At 37.6% G+C, this 21652-nt stretch overlaps 1 protein-coding gene across 1 annotated transcript; it reads left to right on the forward strand.

Annotated features, from left to right (window-relative positions):
* The first annotated feature begins 1444 nt into the window (after window positions 1–1444).
* Window positions 1445–20150, forward strand: LOC124895914. The gene is made up of 2 exons (XM_047406460.1): window positions 1445–1667; window positions 19954–20150. Exons 1-2 carry the CDS (start codon window positions 1445–1447, stop codon window positions 20148–20150), a joined length of 420 nt encoding a protein of 139 aa, XP_047262416.1.
* Window positions 20151–21652: the final 1502 nt, after the last annotated feature.

The following is a 21652-nucleotide window of genomic DNA, read 5'->3' on the forward strand; positions in this document are numbered from 1 at the left end:
TCTCAATTCTATATTCAGACTATATCATAATAGGTTTGTATGACCAAGTGTTTAGTTTATCAGTCATCCAGTTATTCAATTTTACAGATTATTGCAACACATGTTTTACTTGGTCTTGTATTCATTTCATATGTTCATGCATTTAAGATTAGTATTTATATGTTTCTTAGTTGTCCCTATATCACATACCTGTACATTCAAAGTACTGATCAAATACTCTCTTTTATGTTATGTTATCTTTTAATATAGGTTCGGATGCTCAGTTCCCTGATCGCCCTTAGTCATCTTAGTGCTACTCAACCACAGTTATGGTGAATCCTCATCCTTTGAGGACAAGTTAGTTGTAGTTATTTTTAGTACTTTCTTTATTTCAGTCAATTGGAATTAGTTAGGGTTTTGTCCCATTGACTCTACTTATTTTAGAGGCTTTTAGATGATCAGACTTGTTTTCAGCTTTATCATTAGTTCGGACATGTTGGGTATCATTTCAATAATATATTTTAACAGTATTTGTATCAATTTAGCTTTCGTATATGATGTTTTATTATTATTTTTTCAGTGCTCACAGCGGATATCAGATCATGGGTTAGCTTGGGGTCACTTGTGGCCCTAAGCACCGTGTTACGACTAGAGGGTGGTCTAGGGTTATGACAAACTTGGTATCAGATCCTAAGGTTTTAAAATGTCCTAGGGTTTCTGAAAGCCGCATTGAGTAGAGTCTTGTGCATGGGTGTGAAGTATGCCACACTTATGGATAGGAGGCTACAAGATGTTTCAGGAAAGTTTTCCTTCTTTCATTGTTCATGTCATGCAATGAAGCGTAAGCTCTATTAAACTTCTCTTTCTAACTCATTCTTTACCGTTTAAAGAAAATGCCTCCCAGAATGGCTAATGGAAGGAGGAATGGGGATCAGCCTGCACCACCACCTATCCCTAAAAACCCTTTGAACAAACATGTCACCCATGCAAAATTTAGGGTTGCTTTCACTGCCTTAGCCCAATCCATGGCTGTCTAAAATAATTAGCAGGTTGTTTCCCATTCAACCCGGTAGTAAATACGACTGTAGCTAGTATTTAAGACTTTACTCGAATGAATCCTCTATTATTTTCTGGATCCAAGTCTGAGTAGGATCCGTAAAATTTTCTGGATGGTGTGTAGAAAGTGACAGAAATTATGGGTGTCACTTGGAGTAAGAGTGTTGAATTAGCTACTTACCAGTTGCAAGGAATAGCTCATACTTAGTTTAAGCAGTGGAATGAGGACTGAGGTATTGGGGTAGTGACTATAGAGTGGAATGAGTTTGCTACATGTTTCTTAGATAGATTTTTCCCACTTGAGTTGAGGGAGGCTAAAGTTCATGAGTTCATTAATTTGACACTAGGTAGTATAAGTGTGAAAGAGTACTCACTCAAGTTTACCCAGTTAGCGAGGTATGCTCCGACTATGGTGGTCGATTCTAGATCCAGGATGAATAAGTTTGTGTCAGGGGTTTTTGAAGATGTTGTCAAAGAGTGTAGAGCAGTGATGCTGATAAAAGATATGGATCTCTCTAGGTTGATGGTCTATGCTCAGCAGATTGAGAAGGAGAAACGTAAGGATAAGGAAATTGAAAATAAAAAGGCCAAAATATGTAGTTTCAACTTTTCTCAGCAGAGGTCGAAAGGTGGTAATCATTCTCAGTTTTGCTATAAATCTTCAGCTCCAGCTCCATTTTCATCCAATGCTCCAGTGCCTAAGTTTAAATAGGACAATCGAGATAGAGAACCATGCTCCAAGTGATAGGGTAGTGTGAATAGTTACCATAGAAACCCAATTTACAAGAAGTGTGGTAAGAATTATCAGGGTAAATATAGAGCAGGTAGTGATACATACTTCAGATGTGGCAAGTCAAGCCACAAGATAAGGGATTTCCCATTAGGTATGTGGAAGGGTAGAAATAATCATTAGTAGAGCTAGACTAATCCTTCTGCAACACCAGCAGGTCACCCTACTCAGTAGGGCGTCATCTCCAGTGCCACCAGTGGGCAGCGTTAGAACTGACTTTATGCTCTCCAAACTCAACTGTATCAAGAAAGTTCTCCTGATATAGTTATGGGTATGTTACAAATTTTCCACCTTCATGTTTATGCATTGTTGAACGCTGGAACTTCGATTTCTTTTGTAACTCCTTATATATCAGTAGAATTCATCCTGAAATCTTAGCAGAATTCTTATCAGTATATACTCCACTCGGTAGTTCTATTACAACCAAATGGGTATACCAAAATTGCCCTATCATAGTGTCTCAGAAATTCACTTTTGTTGACCTTATAGATTTAGAGATGACTGATTTTGATGTCATTCTCGACATGGATTGGATCCACTCATACTATGCCTTACTTGACTTTAGAAATAGAATAATACAATTCCATTGCCCTAATGAGCCTGTTATTGAATAGAGGGGTGGCACTTCAAGCCTCTAGGTCGACTTGTCTCCTATCTTAAGGCAATCAAGATAATTTCCAAGGGATCTATTTACCATCTTGTTGGATTCAAGGAATCAAATTCTGAAACTCCGAGCCTCGAGTCAGTTCCATTTGTGAATGAGTTTCTAGAAGTTTTCCCTGAGATCTTCCCAGACTTTCTCCCAAGAGGGAAATTGATTTCGAAATAGATCTCTTATCAGATACACAGCCTATCTCAATTCTTTCTACAGAATGGCTTTAGTGAGCTTAAGGAATTGAAGGAATAGTTGAAACATCTCTTAGATAAGGGTTTAATCAGGCTAAGTTTTTCTCCATGGGATGATCCAACTCTCTTCGTACGCAATAAATATGGTTCCCCCAGAATGTGCATCGATTACTGATAGTTAAATAGAGTTATAATAAAAAATAAGTATCCCCTCCCCAAAATTGATGGCTTGTTCGACCAACTTCAGGGTGCAAGTTATTTCTCTAAGATAGACCTTAGATCCAACTATTATCAGCTTAGAGTCTGGGTATGTGACATCTCGAAGACAGCCTTCAGAACTCGTATGGTCACTTCAAATTTCTAGGTATGTCTTTTGGACTAACGAATGCTCCTGCGGCTTTTATTAACTTGATGAATAGGGTGTTTAAGTAGTACATGGACATGCTCATTATAGTCTTCATAGATGACATCCTCATCTATTCACGCAGTGAAGGTGATCATAATGATCATTTGATGATTGTATTGCAGATCCTTAAGGATCACCAGTTATTTGCTTAGTTCACCAAGTGCGAATTCTAGTTGAAATCAGTATCTTTTCTTGGTCGTATCATTTTCGGTGATGGAATTTGAGTTGATCCTCAAAAGATCAAAGCAGTGTGAAACTAGCCTAGACCTATCTATCCATCAGATATTAGGAGCTTCTTAGGTTTAGCTGGTTACTAAAAATGGTTTGTTGAAGGTTTTTCTTTTATTGTTTCTCCCATGTCCCTACTAACCCAGAAAAAATTCAAATTTCAGTGGTTAGATTCTTCCTAGAAGAGTTTGCAAGATTTGAAGACTCGACTCACTTCTGCCCCAGTATTAACTCTACCAGAGGGTTCAGATGGGTTTGTAGTTTATTTTGATGCTTCTAGAGTTGATATTGATTCTGTATTGCAGTAAGGTAAGGTCATAGACTATGCCTTAAGGGAGATTAAACTCCATGATAAGAATTACCTAACCCATGAACTTGAGTTGGCAGCACTTGTCTTTGCCTTAATGATTTTGAGGCATTACCTTTATGGGGTCCATGATAATGTGTTCACGGGTCATAAGAGTTTACAATATGTGTTCACTCAGAAGGGTCTAAATCTTCTTCAGAGAAGGTGGTTTGAATTGTTGAAAGACTATGATATGAGTGTGTTGTATCACCCAGGTAAGGCTAATGTAGTGGCCGATGCCCTTAGTAGATTGTCTATGGAAAATATTGTGTATATTGGAGGATACGAAAGAGTTAGTCCATGAGGATCATTAGCTTGCTAGATTAGGTGTTCAGTTGGTTGATTTGGTGGAAGGTATATGGGTTCATAATGATTTTGAATCTTTATTGGTTGCTGAAGTTAAAGAAAAGCAAGATAGGGATCCTATTTTGGTCAAGTTGAAGGAGACGGTCTGGGATAAGAAGATTGAGGTTTTCTCCTAAGGGGGAGATGGTGTATTTCATTATCAGGGAAGGTTATGTGTTCCGAGTGTGGATGGTTTGAGACAACAAATATTAGCAGAGGTGCATGGTGTATGATATTCTATTCATACCGGGCCACTAAGATGTACCGTGAATTACAGTAAATCAATTGGTGGAATGGTGTGAAGAAAGATATTGCGGAATTTCTGGCTATGTGCTGGAATTGTTAGCAGTTAAGGTTGAACATCAAAGGCCTAGTGGTACGCTTCAAGAGTTCAACATCCCCACTTGGAATTAGGAGGTGGTGAACATGGATTTTGTGACAGGGTTACCTCGTATGCATCGTCAGCATGATTTGATTTGGGTCATTGCAGATAGAATCACCAAGTCAGACCATTTCTTACCAGCTCATACTTTGTATTCAGCTGAGGATTATGCTAGACTCTATCTTATGGATTTGGTAAAGCTTCATGGGGTTTCGTTGACCATCATTTTTGATAGAGTTACCCAGTTTACCTCTCACTTTTGGAAGGCTTTTCAGAAGAGTCTTGGTACCCAAGTCCATCTCAGTACAACTTTTTATCCTCAGACAGACAGTCAGGCAGAGAGGGCCATTTAGACCCTGGAGGATATGTTGAGGGCTTGTATTACCGACTTCAAGGGTACTTGGGATGACCCCTTACCTTTGATTGAGTTTTTCTACAACAACAGCTATCACTCCAGTATTCAGATGACACATTTAAGACTCTCTATGGAAGGAGGTGTAGATAACCTATTGGTGGTTTAAAGTAGGTGAGGCTGCTTTGATAAAGCTATTTTAGTGTATGAGGTGATGGAGAAAGTTCAGTTAATCTGATAAAGGCTGAAGACAACCCAAAGTCGTCAAAAATCTTATGCTGATGTGAGGAGAAAGGATCTTGAGTTTGATGTCGGTGACTTGATTTATTTGAAAATTTCACCTATGAAAGGGGTGAAGAGATTCATAAGAATGGGAAGCTTAATCCCCGTTATGTTGGCCCATATAGGATTTTGAGCCATTTTGGGAAGGTAGTGTCACGACCCAAAATAGATCCAGGCCATGATGGGTATCTCGAGTTCCACGTGAAGTGAAGATCACTCCCTGCACCTAACCAAACCAAAAACAACATCCCCCAATGTCGGATGAATTCCGCACATATAACAAAATAGCACGCAAAAAGCTTAAAGAAAGTCAAAACATGTCTATAACCGACGACCGATGACCGACCAAACAACTGACCAACATCACCCAATATCTACGGTAATTCAAACAAAGCCTTCTAAATAAAGAACCAAAACCAGTCTTAGTCGGGACATGTCCCTGACTCTAACAGATGACAATGAGAATGAAAATGATAATGTTAATGATGATAAAAGTATCTATCAACTCAAATCTAAGAATGAAAGCAGGTGAAATGCCTAAGCCTTCCAGGGAATGGAAGCTCACCACTTCACCACAACACAACAAACCAAAGGACTGAGCTAACTGACCTAACCGTGCACATAAAAAGTAGAAGTAGCTCTGGTGCCTGCATTCCGTGGGGATGCAGCGTCCGGAAATGGCTAGTAGAGTGAACAGTAACATGTTAGTCAGGGATAAGGATAACATAATACCATGATCAATAGTTCAAAATCAGTCAAAACCAATGCACATAATCAATACATAAACATATAGATATATCACATGTCGAGTTAGGGAACAAGGCTTAAAATGCATTTATAAACTTTAGCCTGGTTGTGTAGCTCAACCATCATAATATGGAAGGCACCCACGGGTTATATGGTCCCAGCTCTCCCCAAGCTGGTAGGGCACCAGTGCATGCGGTCGCATGAACCAGATGATATACATATGCACTATAAGGAACTCGAACCTCCCTGCATATCAAGATGGCACGAGCACCAAATCATGTAATAAGATGTGGGGGACTCGAACCTCTCAATAAAATGATAGTAAAAAGGGGGACTCGAACCACCCAGTCATATAGACCCCTGCGTCAGTAACTGCAGTTTCCAGTGTGGGTTCCTTGACATCAGCACTTTTACAACTCAGCTACACAACCCTCATTAAAGTCCAATTAAAACATTCATCACACAATCCCATTCATTGAAGCACAATACACATTTAGGCATACATTATTGGTATCATCATACCAACTATACTTGCAAGATAACATAAACATGCTACACTAACTATCTTCACTTGGAGGAATTCACAACCTCCTTGGTACAATTCTACAAATTCTTACATTTCTCATAATTAAAAACCAATTTAACAATCTGGGGTTGGGGTCATAACCACTTCAAAAGTTACAAGTTTGGGAAAATCACAATTCCCTAGTTTATTCATCATACCCATGCACCCACAAGTTCAAAACCATAATTAAAGCATGATTAGTCACATGTAAAGCATGAGAAACATTGTTCAATCCATAAAAATTCAAAACCCTCAACCCTTGTTTCAAACCAATCATCAATATCTCATGAGCAATACTTTAAAACATGTGCTTTTAACAAATTAACAATGAGGGAAGAGTAGCATGCCTGAAATAACAAGTTTCATGGAAGGAATTCAACCCTTAAGCCCTTGGATGACCTACTTCTTGGAAACCTAAGTATGGCTGCTTGAGAGAATTTAAGAGAGCTTTTTGAAAGTGTTTTACTGAGTTAACAATGATAATGGGGTCCCCAATAGGGTTTAGGTCGTGGGTTATAATTGGGATAGAGGGGAAATATCCAAAGTGACCTTAATGAAAAGACTAAAAATTATTGCAAGTGACTATAGGTCACTATACAACTGGTATAGACACATTATGACTCATCACAAGGAGTCGTAGTCAAGACATAACCACCAGGACCACATACTGTTCTGGCTACGATTAGTTTCACCAACTCTTAACCACACTTAATGACTAGTAACCACTTCTCATACTCAAGACAACAACAATTTGGGATGACACACTGACCCTACGATTGGGACATAACGACTCGTCTAGAGTCTTTACAACTTGTGGACTCAAGTTCTAATAAAGACAGTGTCTTAGGCCAAATTATATAGATACCTAATGACTTGGTCCTTACGACCTATAAGAAGTCTTGATGACTAGTTGAGAGACACTCGTATTCAGAGCACAATACTAAGCCACTTATTTTGATTAACTTACGACTGAGTCCCTATGACCCGTCATGACGCCCTTACGACTCATTAGGGGAGTTGTAATCAGGACGGTGAGGATAAAATTTTAGAAATTTTCATGGACCAAAAACCAGGGGTGTTACATACTCCCCCTTAGGATCATTCCTCCTTGAATGACAGGACAAGACATTTATTAGCACGATTTGACTCCACATACTCCTACTCTTACCTTTAACAAAGATAGAAATCAAAGATACCAGGGAAATCACTATTTCCTTTAAAAAAAAGTCAGAAAACAAAAACGTTAAGCAATACACATAACTCAAATTGATTATCCAAAATGGGAAACAAGAATGGATACATGGACTTCATGTCCTCTTCGGCTTCTAAAGTATCTTCCCAACCTTCTAGTTTCTCCAAAAAACCTTTACCAATGCCACGTCCTTAGTCCACAACCCACGGACTTGCCGATCTAAAATCTCAATCAGGACTTCTTCGTAGGACAAGGAATCTGAAATACCTACCTCTTCTAAGGAAATAACCCTTGAAGGATCACCCACGCACTTCCTCAACATAAAAACATAAAACACCATATGAATAGAGCTCAAACTAGAAGGTAACTCCAATTCATAAGAGCCATTGCCAACCCTCTTTAAAACCAAGTATGGATTAACATAGTAGGGACTGAGCTTCCCCTTCTTACCAACCTGTATCACTCCCTTCATAGGGGACACCTTCCAAAGCACCCAATCACAAACACTGAACTCCAACTCCCTTCGACTTATATTTGTATAGAACTTTTGGCGACTTTGGGAAGCCTTAAGTTTATCCCGAATCACCTTCACCTTCTCCATAGCTTAGTGAACTAGATCCAAACCAAATAACTTATTTTTACCAACCTTAAACCACCCAATAGGAGATCTACACCTTCTACCATACAAAGCATCCAACGAAGCCATACCAATGCTAGAGTGATAACTGTAGTTGTAGGAAAATTCTATGACAGCCAAGTGGTCAACCCAATTACCGCCAAAATAAAAAACACAAGCCCAAAGGATATCTTCCAAAACCTGAATTATCCTTTCCGCTTGCCCATCCGTCTGCGGGTGGAAAGTGGTGCTAAGGATCACCTTAGTCCCCAAACCTCACTGTAATAATCTCTAAAAGTAAGAAGATAACTAGGTACCCCGATCAGATATGATGGAAACTAGAGTACCATGCAACTTCACGATCTCCTTAATGAATAACTTGACATAATCATTAGAAGAGAAATTAGTCATTACTGGAAAGAAGTGAGCAGACTTAGTCATCCTATCCATGATGATCCAAATCAAATCAATTGATTAGAAAGACTACAGAAGACCCATAAAAAATCCATATAAATTATCTCTCATTTCTGCACCGGCATTTCAATCTCTTAAGTTAATCCATCGGGCTTTAATTGCTCTACCTTCACTTGCTGACACACCATGCACTTAGCCACAAAATTAGCCACATCCAGCTTTATATTATTCCACCAATAATCTCCTTAAGATCATGATACATTTTTTTTTAACCAGGATGATTAGTATAACGCGACTCATAAGCTTTGGTCAAAATTCTTCCTTGCAACCCATCAACGTCGGGAACACATAATCTACCTTGGTACCTGAAGATACCAACCACCAATCTTAAAAACCATCAATTTCTACATACCTACATCATTCTTGATTTGCTTCAGAATAGGATCCAACGCTTGCTTTTATTTTACCTTGGCACCAAGAGATGACCTTACCACCTCTTGAACAATTACACCACCATTCTCAGACTCTAAGAGAAAAACTCCGAGTTTAGCCAAATGGTGAATATCTTTCACCAAATCCAGTTTCTTCTCATCCACATGAGACAAACTTCCTATGGACAACCTGCTAAGAGAATTAACAACCACGTTAACTTTACACGAATGATAGTAAAGACACGTGTCCTAGTCCTTGAGTAACTCAAGCCATCTTCTTTGCCTGAGATTCAATTCTTTCTAGATGAACACGTATTGCAGGCTCTTATGAGCAGAATAGTTATCAACATGGACCCCATACAAATATTGCCAGCAAATCTTTAATACAAATACCACAACTAACAATTCCAAATCAAGAGTCGAATAATTCTTCTTATGAACTTTCAACTGTCTAGAAGCATAAGCAACTATCTTCCCATATTATCTCAACACACAATCCAGTCCTACCCGAGATGCATCACAATAGACTACAAAACCATCAGGACCCTTAGGCAGAGTCAAAACTAGAGCCGAAGTCAACTTATCCTTCAATTTCTCAAAACTACCATCGCATGCCTCAGACAAAAACAATTTCACCTTCTTTTGAGTCAACTTAGTCAATGGGGAAACAATAGAAGAGAAATTTTCCACAAACCTTCTATAGTAGCCGGTAAAACCCAAGAAGTTCCGTATGTCAAATGGAGTCGTGGGTCTAGGCCACTTCTTAACCACCTCAACCTTCTGTAGATCCACCATGATCTCTTTACTAATAATAACATGACCCAAATAAGTCACAATATTCAACCAGAACTCACACTTAGAGAACTTTGTATATAAATGTTAATCCTTTAGGGTCTGCAACACAAGGTAGAGGTGATCAACATAATCTATCTCGCTCTTAGAATATACCAAAATATCATCAATAAAGATAATCATGAACAAATCTAAGAACTGAGAAAACTCGATTCATAAGGTCCAAAAATATTATCAGGGCATTGGTCAATCCAAAGAACATCACCAAAAACTCATAATGACCATACCAAGTTTGAAAAGTAATCTTAGGGATATCCAACTCCCTAATCTTCAACTGATGGTAACCCCACCAAGATCAATCTTAGAAAAGAACTTAGCTCCCTGAAGCTGATCAAATAGATCATCAATCCTCAGAAGTGGGCACTTATTCTTTAGGGTCATCTTATTCAATTAGAGGTCATCAACAGACATTCAAAGGGAACCATCCTTGTTAAGCACGAAAAGAACAAGAGTACCCCATAGAGACACACTAGGGCGGATAAAACCATTGTTCAGAAGATCTTATAACTGCTCTTTGAGTTCCTTTAACTCAGTCAGAGCTATCCTATAAGGAGGGATAGAAATAGGATGAGTGTCCAAAAGAAAATCAATTGCAAAATCAATTTCCCTATTGGGAGGTACACTAGGAAAATCATCAGGGAGCACCTCGGGAAATTCACAAACTATAGGGACAGTCTGCAAAGAAGGACTTCGAATATAGAATTCTTAACATGCACTAAGTGATAGAGACACTCTTTAAAAACTAATTTTTGGGCTCTAAGATACAAAATAAACCTTCCCTTAAGTACTATAGAACTACCTTCCCACTTAATTACTATATTTTTTACAATATGGAAACTGATCCTCTGAGTCTGATAATCAAGAGACGTACAACACGAATGTAACCAATCTATCTCCAAAATTGCATCAAAGTCTAATATGTACAACTCTATTAGATCCACCAAGGTCTCCCTACCATGGACTGACATCACACAACCCTTATAGAACCTTCTAGCCATAATGGAGTCACCTATTAAGGTGGACACAGAGAAGGGATCTGAAATACACTCAGGATCAAAACCAAAATAAATAGCCATATAAGAGGTCACTAAGAGAGAGTAGACCCAGGATCAAGTAGATAATATACATCACGGGAAAAGAGTTTGAGCATACTAGTAACAATATCAAGGGACGCCTTAAAATCCTAGCTAGTGGAAAGAGCATACAGATGGTTTTGTCCAGTGCCGAAGCCAGAAGTAAAAGTAGCACCCTTTGGTGAAGGAGTGGACGAAGTATCTACATGGATCTTATTTTCCCCAGAAACAACCTTAGAAGGATAATCCCTCTGCATATGAACAATCTAACCATATTTAATGTACTTGTCCCTCTCTTATTCATAAACATCACAGTGCACTTGACCATAAAATCTACAAGGAGGATATGATGGAGCTGACTGAGCCCCACTAGCCAGAGGCTAGGATTCTAGTGCTCTAAACCCTCTATCATACTGAGAACGATGATCACCCACCAACTTTGGATAAGGAGCACTGGCCATAGAGTAGGAGCCAGAATTGCCATACTTTTTCTTAGACTATTTTTTATCGTCTCTTCCACTTTGCTGCTGAACTCCACCCTTATCCAAATAGCAAAACTTTTTTGTCTGCCTTTCACTCATCTCCGCTTGCTTTTTCTTCTTCTCTTCTACCTCTTGCATATATACCACATGTCTAGAGATGTACATATTCTTGTTCAACAAGGTAGCCTTTCTCTTTAAGATCAACTTACAAGATAACCCAGAGGCAAACTTCCTCATTCTAGCCCTCATGCTAGACATTAACTCAGGAACATAACGTGACAACTAATGAAACTTTAAGGCTTACTCCTTGACAGGTATCCTACCTTGCTTCAGATTCATAAATTCCTCGATATGTGTCTCTCTCAACTCCTAAGGAAAGAAGTTATAAAGGAAAGCACTAGAGAAATCATCCCACAAAGTGGACTCAACATCATCATACCTAAACTGGTCCCACTCCTCCTACCATTGCAATGCTACATCCTTCAACTGATAAGCAATGAACTCTACACCCTCTACATCAGTAGCATACATCACATAGAATATTTTTTCCATCTCATCAATAAAGTTATAAGGATCTTTCTAGACTTTAGAACCAGTGAAAACATGAGGAATTAACCTCATAAATGGATAATCCTAGTGACCTCAGATGATGGAACAACAAAACAACACACTCAGTCTGGAAGGCCACCAACTAGGTAAGAAAATGAATTAACTGGCAAAACACAACATTAAACACACCAGCCTCAGGTGCTTAAAGTGGGATAGCGAGAATCAGTGGAGCTCCCTCAAGGTAATCAAAAGCGATGACCCTAGACCAGGTCTGAACTCCTAGAGTAGGATGAGCTCTATCCACATTATCCTCAGAAAGGACAGAAGAGTTTTCACAAATATCAGATCTTCTAGGAGGCATGATCTGAAAAATAAATAGATAAAAATTAGAGGAAATTCAAGATCTTAGACTCTATAGCTTAAAATAGAATAACAAAAAAGGGAAATATTTCTAAATGTCTCGTAGCCTCTTCCTTATAAGTATGTGTACTACACATACATAAATGAGACTCTACTTGACACGGCTTTGTTGGACATCCAATGACACTAAACGTAGGCTCTGATACCATCTCTTTCATAACCTGAACTAGGGATTGACCTTGACGGGTATCTCAAGTCTCATGTGGACAAGAGATTACCCCTACACCTAACCAAACAAAACACAACATCCCTCAATGTCGAATAAATTCTGAACATATAACAAGATAACACGCAACAAGCTTAAAGAAAGTCAAAACATATCTGTAATCGATGACTGATGACCAGCCAATCAACCAACCAATATCACCCAATATCCACATTACTCCAAATAAAGCCTTTTTAAATGAAGAACCAAAACCAGTCTTGGACGGGATATGTCCCCAACTCTAACAAATAACAATGAGAATGAAAATAATAATGTTAATAATAATGAAAATATCTATCAACTCAAATATAAGAATGAAATCTGGTAAAATGCCTAAGCTTTTTGGGGAATAAAAGCTCACCACTTTATCACAACACAACGAACCAAACCGACTGACCTAACTCTGCACAGAAAAAGTAAAAATAGCTCTGGTGCCTTCTTAACATGGGGATACAACATTCAAAGATGGTTAGCAGGGTGAACATTAGCATATAACTCATGGAATAAGATAACATAACGTCATGATCAAAAATTCAAAATCAGTCAAAACCAATACACAAAATCAATACATATATATATAGATATATCATTTGTCGAGATAGGGAACAAGGATTAACATGCATTTTAAAACTTTAGTGTGGGTTATAAGCTCAATCGTTATAACATACAAAGGCACTCACGGTCTATATGGGCCCATCCCTCCCCTAGCTGGCAGGGCCTCACTACTTGTAGACGCACAAACTAGAGGCTATACATATGCACTATAGAGGATTCAAACCTCCCAACATATCAAGGTGACATAAGAATCAAATTATGTTATAAGATATGGCAGACTCAAACCTCCCAATCAAATAATAGTAATAAGGGGGACTCAAACCACCCAATCATATGACCACCAAATCGGCAACTGTGGTTTTTGGTGTAGGTCCCTTGGGAGCACCACTTTTGTGACTCAGATACACAGTACTTATTAAAGCCTTATTAAAATATTTATCATATAATTCCATTCATTGAACCACAATACACATTTAGACATTCTTGGCATCGTCATACCAACTACTTGCAAGGTAACATTAATATGCTATATCAATTATCTTCACATGGTGAATTCACAACCTTTTTGGTTCAATTTTATAAATTTCCACATTTCTCATAATTAAAAACCAATTTCACAATATAAGATTGAGGTCATAACTACTTCAAAAGTCACAAGTTGGGAAAATCACAATTCCCTAGTTTATTCACCATACTCATGCACCCACAAGTTCAAACCAATAATTAAAGCATGGTTAATCATATGTAAACCGTGAAAAAATTTGTTCAATCCATAAATATTTAAAACCCACAACCATTGTTTCAAATCAATTATCAATATCTCATGAAAAGTACTTTAAAACATATTCTTTTAACAAACTAATAATGATGGAAGAGTAACATGCCTGAAATAACAAGTTTTACAAAAGGAATTCAACCCTTAAGCTCTTAGATTACCTACTTCTTGGAAACCCTAAGTATGGCTGCTCGAGAGAATTTAAGAGAGCTTTTTGAAAGTATTTTAGTGAGTTAACAATGCTAATGGGGTCCCTAAAAGGGTTTTAGACCGTGGGTGTTGGGTTATTGGGTCTTTTTTCCTTCCTATGTGGATAAATAAAGCCCAATTTGGAACAATCCACTTTTGCCCAGAGGCCCATTACTATGAGGCATATATATATTGATATTTTTGGGTCTTATTCACCATCACAAAAAGAGAGTTTTCAATAGCCAAAGAGAGACAAACAAAGTTGATTTTTGTATCTAAATTCCAGCCACAGCTATCAACTTCAAATTATGATTTTCGCTTTGTTTCTTGTCCGATTGAGATGATTTTTGGACTGCTTGTTCCTCTCATCTCAATATTTTATTAGGAACTGACGAAGATTGATTTGGTGACTTGTATATCTTGTTCTTTATTCTCGAACAGTAGCTGTATTTTTTATGCTTTTACTTCTTTATTTCTCTAGTGTTTGGTGTAGTGGTTTATGTATTATTTCTTGTTGTTTGGCACTTGTTTTGTGTCCATTTTGGAGAACAATATTGTAACTATTTGTTTATTATAATGGAGGTTTGGTCCCGTGGTTTTTACTCTTCACACCGAAGGGTTTTTCACATATATTTAGTGTCTTGTGTGATTTTCTTTATTTTTGTCCTATCGTATTAGTGTGGTAATTCTTTTGCTGTCATATTACCTTGTTTTTCTTGATTTGGTTGTCTTCCCTTATTTTAAATTAGAAAGGAAAATTTAGACTTGGGTATTCTTCCGCTACTACCCTATCGGGCTCTTTCATAGTGCCCCTATCTTTTCCAACAAAGTGGTATCAGAGTGTTGGTTGTTATTGATTGTTGATTTGAATGATAAAGAAAAATATGATCAAGATGGTGTGTTTGAATGGTAGTAACTATCATACTTGGAAAAGCAAGATGAAAGATCTTCTATTTGTCAAGAAAATGTATCTACCTTTATTTGCGTCTACTAAACCTCAATCCATGATAGATAAGGATTGGGAATTTAAGTATTTACAGGTTTGTGGTTACATCAGACAATAGGTGAAAGATAATGTTAGAAATCATATTGTGAATGAGACACATGTCAAAAGTTTATAGGACAATCTCGAGACACTTTATGCTGCGAAGACTGGCAATAATAAGTTATTCCTACTTAAGTAATTTATGAATATCAGGTATAAAAAGGGCAGTCCTATTTCTGATCATATAAATAATTTTCAGGGTGTCCTTGACCAACTGTTCCGAAAGGGTGTAAAGTTTGATAAAGAAATTTAGGAACTTTGGCTTCTTAATACTCTGCCAGACTCTTGGGAGATCCTTTGAGTTTCTTTGACTAATTCTGCTCCCGGTGGTGTTGTAACTATGGAATAAGTTAAGAGTGGTGTCTTGAATAAAGATATGAGAAGAAGATATCAGGCCTTATCTTCTTCATCTTCACACTTTGATGTTTTGGTTACTGAAGAGAGGGGGAGAAACAAGTCCAGAGGTCCAAATGATAGAGATAAAACTAGAAACAAGTCGAGGTTCAAATTGAAGAATGTTACATATGACTATTGTAATAAAAAAGGGCATATCATGAAATATTATTACAATCATAAGAGAGATATAAGATGGAAAAAGAATGAAGGCGATAATAAAAATCATGTTACAATTATTGCTAATAATGATCTTCTTGTTGCTTGTGGAGAGAATGTCATCAATCTTGTTCGTGATGAGTCTAGCTGATTTATGGATTCTGGTGCTACTTCTCATGTTACGCTGATAACGCTCAATCTACAGCTCTCGTGGGAGTGTAAAGCGGTCGTTAGCAAATATAGAACCCAACCTGGGTTGGGTATCGATCCCACAGAGAATAGCTTGGCCAACAAGCAAGAGAAATTACTAGACTTTTAGTGCAAGTCTCGTAGGAAAGGGGGGATTGTAGTATGTAACCAAAACAAGAATGTAAGAACTGAAAATAGCAAAATAAAGAGAGATTGTCACGTGTGTTGTAAACAATGAGAATTGAGGCGTTGGGGTTATGTCCACCTTCTGAGGTATACGTCTCTATTGGCTATGAGTGTGTAGAGTCTTGACATGTAATTGCTTATAGAGAATTGTAGTCGATGGTAAATCCAAGCGTCTCTCGACCTAAACAAGGACTATTTCACTTTAACTCTCTCGAGCTTAAAGCGTGACTAACGGTACGAATTCTCCAAGAAGTTAGTCCAGGTACGGCACTAGCTTTTTAATAGGAAAGGGTGTCCTACTACCTTGACATTATCTCTTTTCCAGACAAATAACTTTTCTCTCGAACAAGTCAGATGTTAGACTGGCGTTGGTCTATGCGTCTTCTTTTCTAGACAAATAACCTTTCTCTCGAACAGGTTAGATGTTAGAATGGCGTGTTCTTGTGTTTGAACCGCAAAGAATGTAGATTTAAGATGAAGAGAATAATGATATAAGCAATATACTTGTCTTGAACTCACAAACTCATAGCTATAGATAGTAACTCATTCGGCTTCCATAACCCCAACTAAGAGATTTAGTTACCCATGAATGCGAAGGATATCACGTTTTGCATGGTGGATGGCGTGAATAGTAGGTGTTTGGCGTGTGGTTTTAGTGATTCCGTAGCAAGTAACGATTCTCTTGTTGTGGAATTTAAGAGTAGAAGAATGAAGAATTGAGAATGGGTTGTAGGAAGATGTCTTAATTGTAAGGAGATGAATGAATTGTCAGAATGTCTCCCCTCCTCTTCAAAATCTCTAACATGATAGGGTATTTATAATACTCCTATCCTACTCCTACTAAACTAATAAAATAAATAACCAAATCCTAATATACTAATGAAATCCTTGACCCAATTGTACTAGGGTAAGGTTACAAAATTATAATCCAAATAGAATGATGAAACACATAACCTAATTGCACTAGGTTAATGTATTATGGCAAAAATCCAGCTTTGTGTCTGTAAGTCCCAAAGTCTTCAGAAATGCTGTTTTAGCCCGGGACAGATTTTCCATGCAGCAGATTTAGTCCTTTATGCGTCCAGCTCCTTTCCATCTCGTTTGTGAGCTTTCTTTTGCGTCAAGTAAGCCATAAATTGCTGTATTTTGCATCATTTATACCTGAAACTTTCCTAATCACATTTGTTAGCTCATTTACAGGAAAAAGGACTAAAAGTGTACGAAATAGATAATTAGTTCTCGAAACTAGGCTAAAATATGGGCAAAATATATTGATATAGGCGCGTAATTTCGCCTATCATCATACGCCAAAGAAGAAATTATTTTCTTCTTATACTCCAGGTAATTTTGGAATGTTGACAATGGGCAATAATGATGAAGTTAAAGTACTTGGCATTGGCACTGTTTGTTTGAAAAGTAACAATGGTTCCAAACTAGTTCTCAATAATGTCAAGCATGTTCCAGATGTTCGCTTGAATTTAATTTCTATAGGAAACCTTGATGATGAGGGTTATGTTAACACCCTTGGTGCTATCCAGTGAAAGCTTACTAGAGGTTCAATGATTGTGGCTCGAGGTGATAAGTTGTCTAACTTGTACGTATTTCAGGGCTCTACTTCTAAAGGCTTGATAAACTTGGTGGATAATGATACTTCATCAGAGTTATGGCATAGAACGTTGAGTCATATAAGTGAGAAGAGGATTGATAGTTTGGCTAAGAAAAATTTGCTTTCTGGAGTGAAACAAGGAAAGTTGAAGAAGTGTATTTATTGCTTAGCCGGTAAACAGAAAAGAGTTTCTTTTCAGAGTCATCCGCCTTCAAGAAAGCTTGATTTGCTGGAGTTGGTGCATTCTAATTTGTGTGGTCCTTTTAAAGTAAGGTCTCATGGTGGTGCACTTTACTTTGTGACTTTTATTAATGATCATTCTTGCAAACTCTGGGTATTTCCTTTAAAGTCCAAGGATCAAGTACTTGAGGTGTTCAAAGATTTTTAGGCCTTGGTTGAGAGACAAACAGGAAAGAAATTGAAATACATTCGTTCAGATAATGGTGGTAAGTATATTAGTCCTTTTGATAGATATTGTAGAGAGCAGGGTATTCGGCATCAGAAAACTTCTTCAAAAACTCCTCAGTTGAATGGTTTAGTAGAGAGGATGAACAGAACTCTAGTTGAGAGGGTTATATGTATGCTTTCAGATGCTAAGCTGCTAGATTTCTTTTGGGGAAAAGCACTTAATATTCCTACTTGTGTTATCAATTTATCTCCTACTGTTGCTTTGGATGGTGATGTCCCTGATAGAGTTTGATCTGGTAAGAATGTTCTTATGATTATCTTAGAGTCTTTGGGTGTAAAGCTTTTGTGTATGTTCCTAAGGATGAAAGGTCAAAGTTGGATGTTAAAACTAGGTAGTGTATCTTCATTGGTTATGGTCAAGATGAATTTGGCTATCGTTTCTATTATCCAGTTAAGAAGAAACTTGTTAGAAGTCGTGATATTGTGTTCTTTGAAGACCAAACAATTGAAGATTTTGACAAAGCTGAGAAGGTTGATTCTCAGAGTAGTGAGAGTCTAGTTGATGTTGATCCAGTTCCTTTGACTACTACTCCTAAAGAAAATCTTCATGATGATGAAAATTAAGTTGATAATGAAGATGATGATCATGTTCAGAATGACCAACATGATGTTGTTGATGCTTCAGTGCAAGTTGATATGGTTGATCAGTAACCACTTGTTGATGTTCGAGAAAGTTAACTCAGAAGATCTACTAGAGAGAGAATACTTTCATCTCGTTATTCTCCTAATGAGTATGTACTCTTGACTGACGGGGGAGAACCTGAGAGTCTTGATAAGGCCATGGAAAGTAATGAAAAAGAAAAGTGGTTTGATTCTATTAAAGATGAAATTAAATCTTTACATGATAATCATACCTTTTATTTGGTTAAGCTGCCTAAAGACAGAAAAGCTTTGAAAAACATGTGGGTTTTTCAAGTGAAGCATGAAGATGGTAACCCGATTCCACGGTACAAGGCTAGATTGGTTGTGAAGGGATTTAACCAAAAAAAGGGAGTTTATTTTGATGAGATATTCTCTCCAATTGTGAAGTTGTCATCCATTTATGTGGTTCTAGGCTTAGCTGCAAGTTTAGATTTAGAGGTTGAGCAAATGGATATTAAAACTGCTTTTCTCCATGGTGACTTAGATGAAGAAATTTATATGGAGCAACCCGAATGTTTTGAAGTCAAGGGAAAAGAGAATTATGTTTGCAAATTGAAGAAGTGCTTGTATGGTTTGAAACAAGATCCTAGGCAGTGGTACAGAAAGTTTGGTTCCTTTACGAATCAGCAGGGCTTCAAGAAGACTACTTCAGACCATTGTGTTTTTATGCAAAAATTTTCTGATGGTGACTTTATTATTGTGTTGCTTTATGTTGATGACATGCTTGTTGTTGGTCATAATGCTTGTAGGATTCAAAAGTTGAAGTAAGAGTTGAGTAAGTCTTTTGCTATGAAACACTTAGGACCAGCAAAGCAGATTCTTAGAATGCAAATTGTCCGTGACAGAAAGGCCAAAAAGTTGTGGTTATCACAAGAGAAGTACATTCAGAAAGTATTTCAAAGGTTTAACATGGAAAAGGCTAAGGTTGTCAGTATACCTTTATCTATGCACTTCAAGTTTAGCATGAAGCAGTGTCTTTCCAGTAATGGTGAGAAGGAAGATATGAAGAAATTTCCTATGCTTCAGCTATTGGTAGTTTGATGTATGCAATGGTTTGAACAAGACCGAATATTGCTCATGGTGTTAGTCGTTTTCTTTCTAATCTGGGAAGAGAACATTGGAATACTGTGAAGTGGATTATAAGATATCTTTGTGGCACTTCTAGTCTGAGTTTGTGTTTTGGTACAGGGAAGCCAATTCTTTGTGATTATATTAATTCAAATATGGCCGGTGATATTTATACTTGCAAGTCAAATTCTGGGTATTTGGTTACTTTTGTAGGGGGAGCTATGTCTTGGCAATCTAGGTTGCAAAAATGTGTTGCTCTACCTATTACAGAAGCTCAGCTTATTGTTGTCGTTGGAGCTTGTAAAGAATTGCTTTGAATGAAGAGATTGTTGAGGGAACTTGGTTATTCTCAAGAGAGGTATGTTCTTCATTATGACAGTCAAAGTGCCATACATCTTGGCAAGAATTCTACATTTCATGGTCGGTCTAAATACATTGATGTGAGATACCATTGAATTCGGGATGTGTTGGATTCTAAGTTGCTTGAACTTGAGAAAATTCATACGGATGATAGTGGTTCCGATATGATGACTAAAGCTTTGTCAAGAGGGAAGTTTGAAGATTGTTGCATGATTGCCGAGATGGCGGTCTCCTCCACATAGTTGGGAGGGGGAGAATTGTTGGATTATTGGGTCTTTTTCCCTTCCTATGTGGATAAATAAAGCCCAATTTGAACCAACCCTTCTTTTCCCATAGGCCCATTACTATGGGGCATATATATTGATCTTTTTAGGTCTTATTCACCATCACAAAAAGAGAGTTTTCAGCAGCCAAAGAGAGACAAACAAAGCGCACCTAAATTTCAGCCACAACTGTCAACTTCAAATTGCGATTCCCACTTCGTTTCTTGTCTGATTGAGTTAATTTTTGGACATCTTATTCATATCATCTCAATATTTGATTAGGAACTGACTGATCTTGATTTGGTGGCTTGTAGCTCCTGTTCTTCATTCCTGAACAGTAGCTGCATTTTTTATGCTTTCACTCCTTTATTTCTCTAGTGTTTGGTGCTATGGTTTATGTATTGTTTCTTATTGATTGGCTCTTGTTTTATGTAAATTTTGAAGAACAATATTGTAACTATTTGGTGATTATAGTGGAGGTTTGGTCCCGTGGTTTTTACTCTTCACACCGAAGATTTTTCCACGTAAATTTGGTGTCTTGTGTGATTGTTTTTATTCTTGCCCTATCGTATTTGTGTGGTAATTATTTTGCTGCCATATTAATTTGTTTTTCTTGGTTTACTTGTCTCCTCTTAGTTCAAATTGGAAAGGAAAGTTTAGACTTGGGTATTCTTCCACTGCTACCCTATCGGGCTCTTTCATAGTGCCCCTGTCTTTCCCAATAGTGGGTTACAATTGGGATAGAGGGGAAATATCTAAATTTCCCTTAAATAAAAGACTAAAACTTATTTCAAGTGACTGCGGGTCACTATATGACAAAAATAGACACATTACGACTCATCACAAGGAGTCGTAGTCAAGACAGAACCACCAGGACACCATACTGGTCTGGCTATGATTCATCCCACCAACTCGTAACCACACTTAATGACTCGTAACCACTTCTCATACTTAAGACAGCAACAATTTAGGATGACACACTGGACACCCTATGATTGGGACATAACGGCTCTCTATGAGTCTTTACGACTCGTGGCCTCAAGTTGTAATGAAGATAGTGTCTTGGGCCAAACTTTTAAGACACATTATGACTTGGTCCTTATAACCCATATGAAGTCTTGATGACTAATTAAGAGCCACTCGTACTCAGAACAGAATACTAATCCATTTGTTCTAATTAAGTTATGATCGAGTCC

Source organism: Capsicum annuum, chromosome 2, assembly GCF_002878395.1.
Source record: "Capsicum annuum cultivar UCD-10X-F1 chromosome 2, UCD10Xv1.1, whole genome shotgun sequence".
Lineage (NCBI taxonomy): Eukaryota > Viridiplantae > Streptophyta > Magnoliopsida > Solanales > Solanaceae > Capsicum > Capsicum annuum.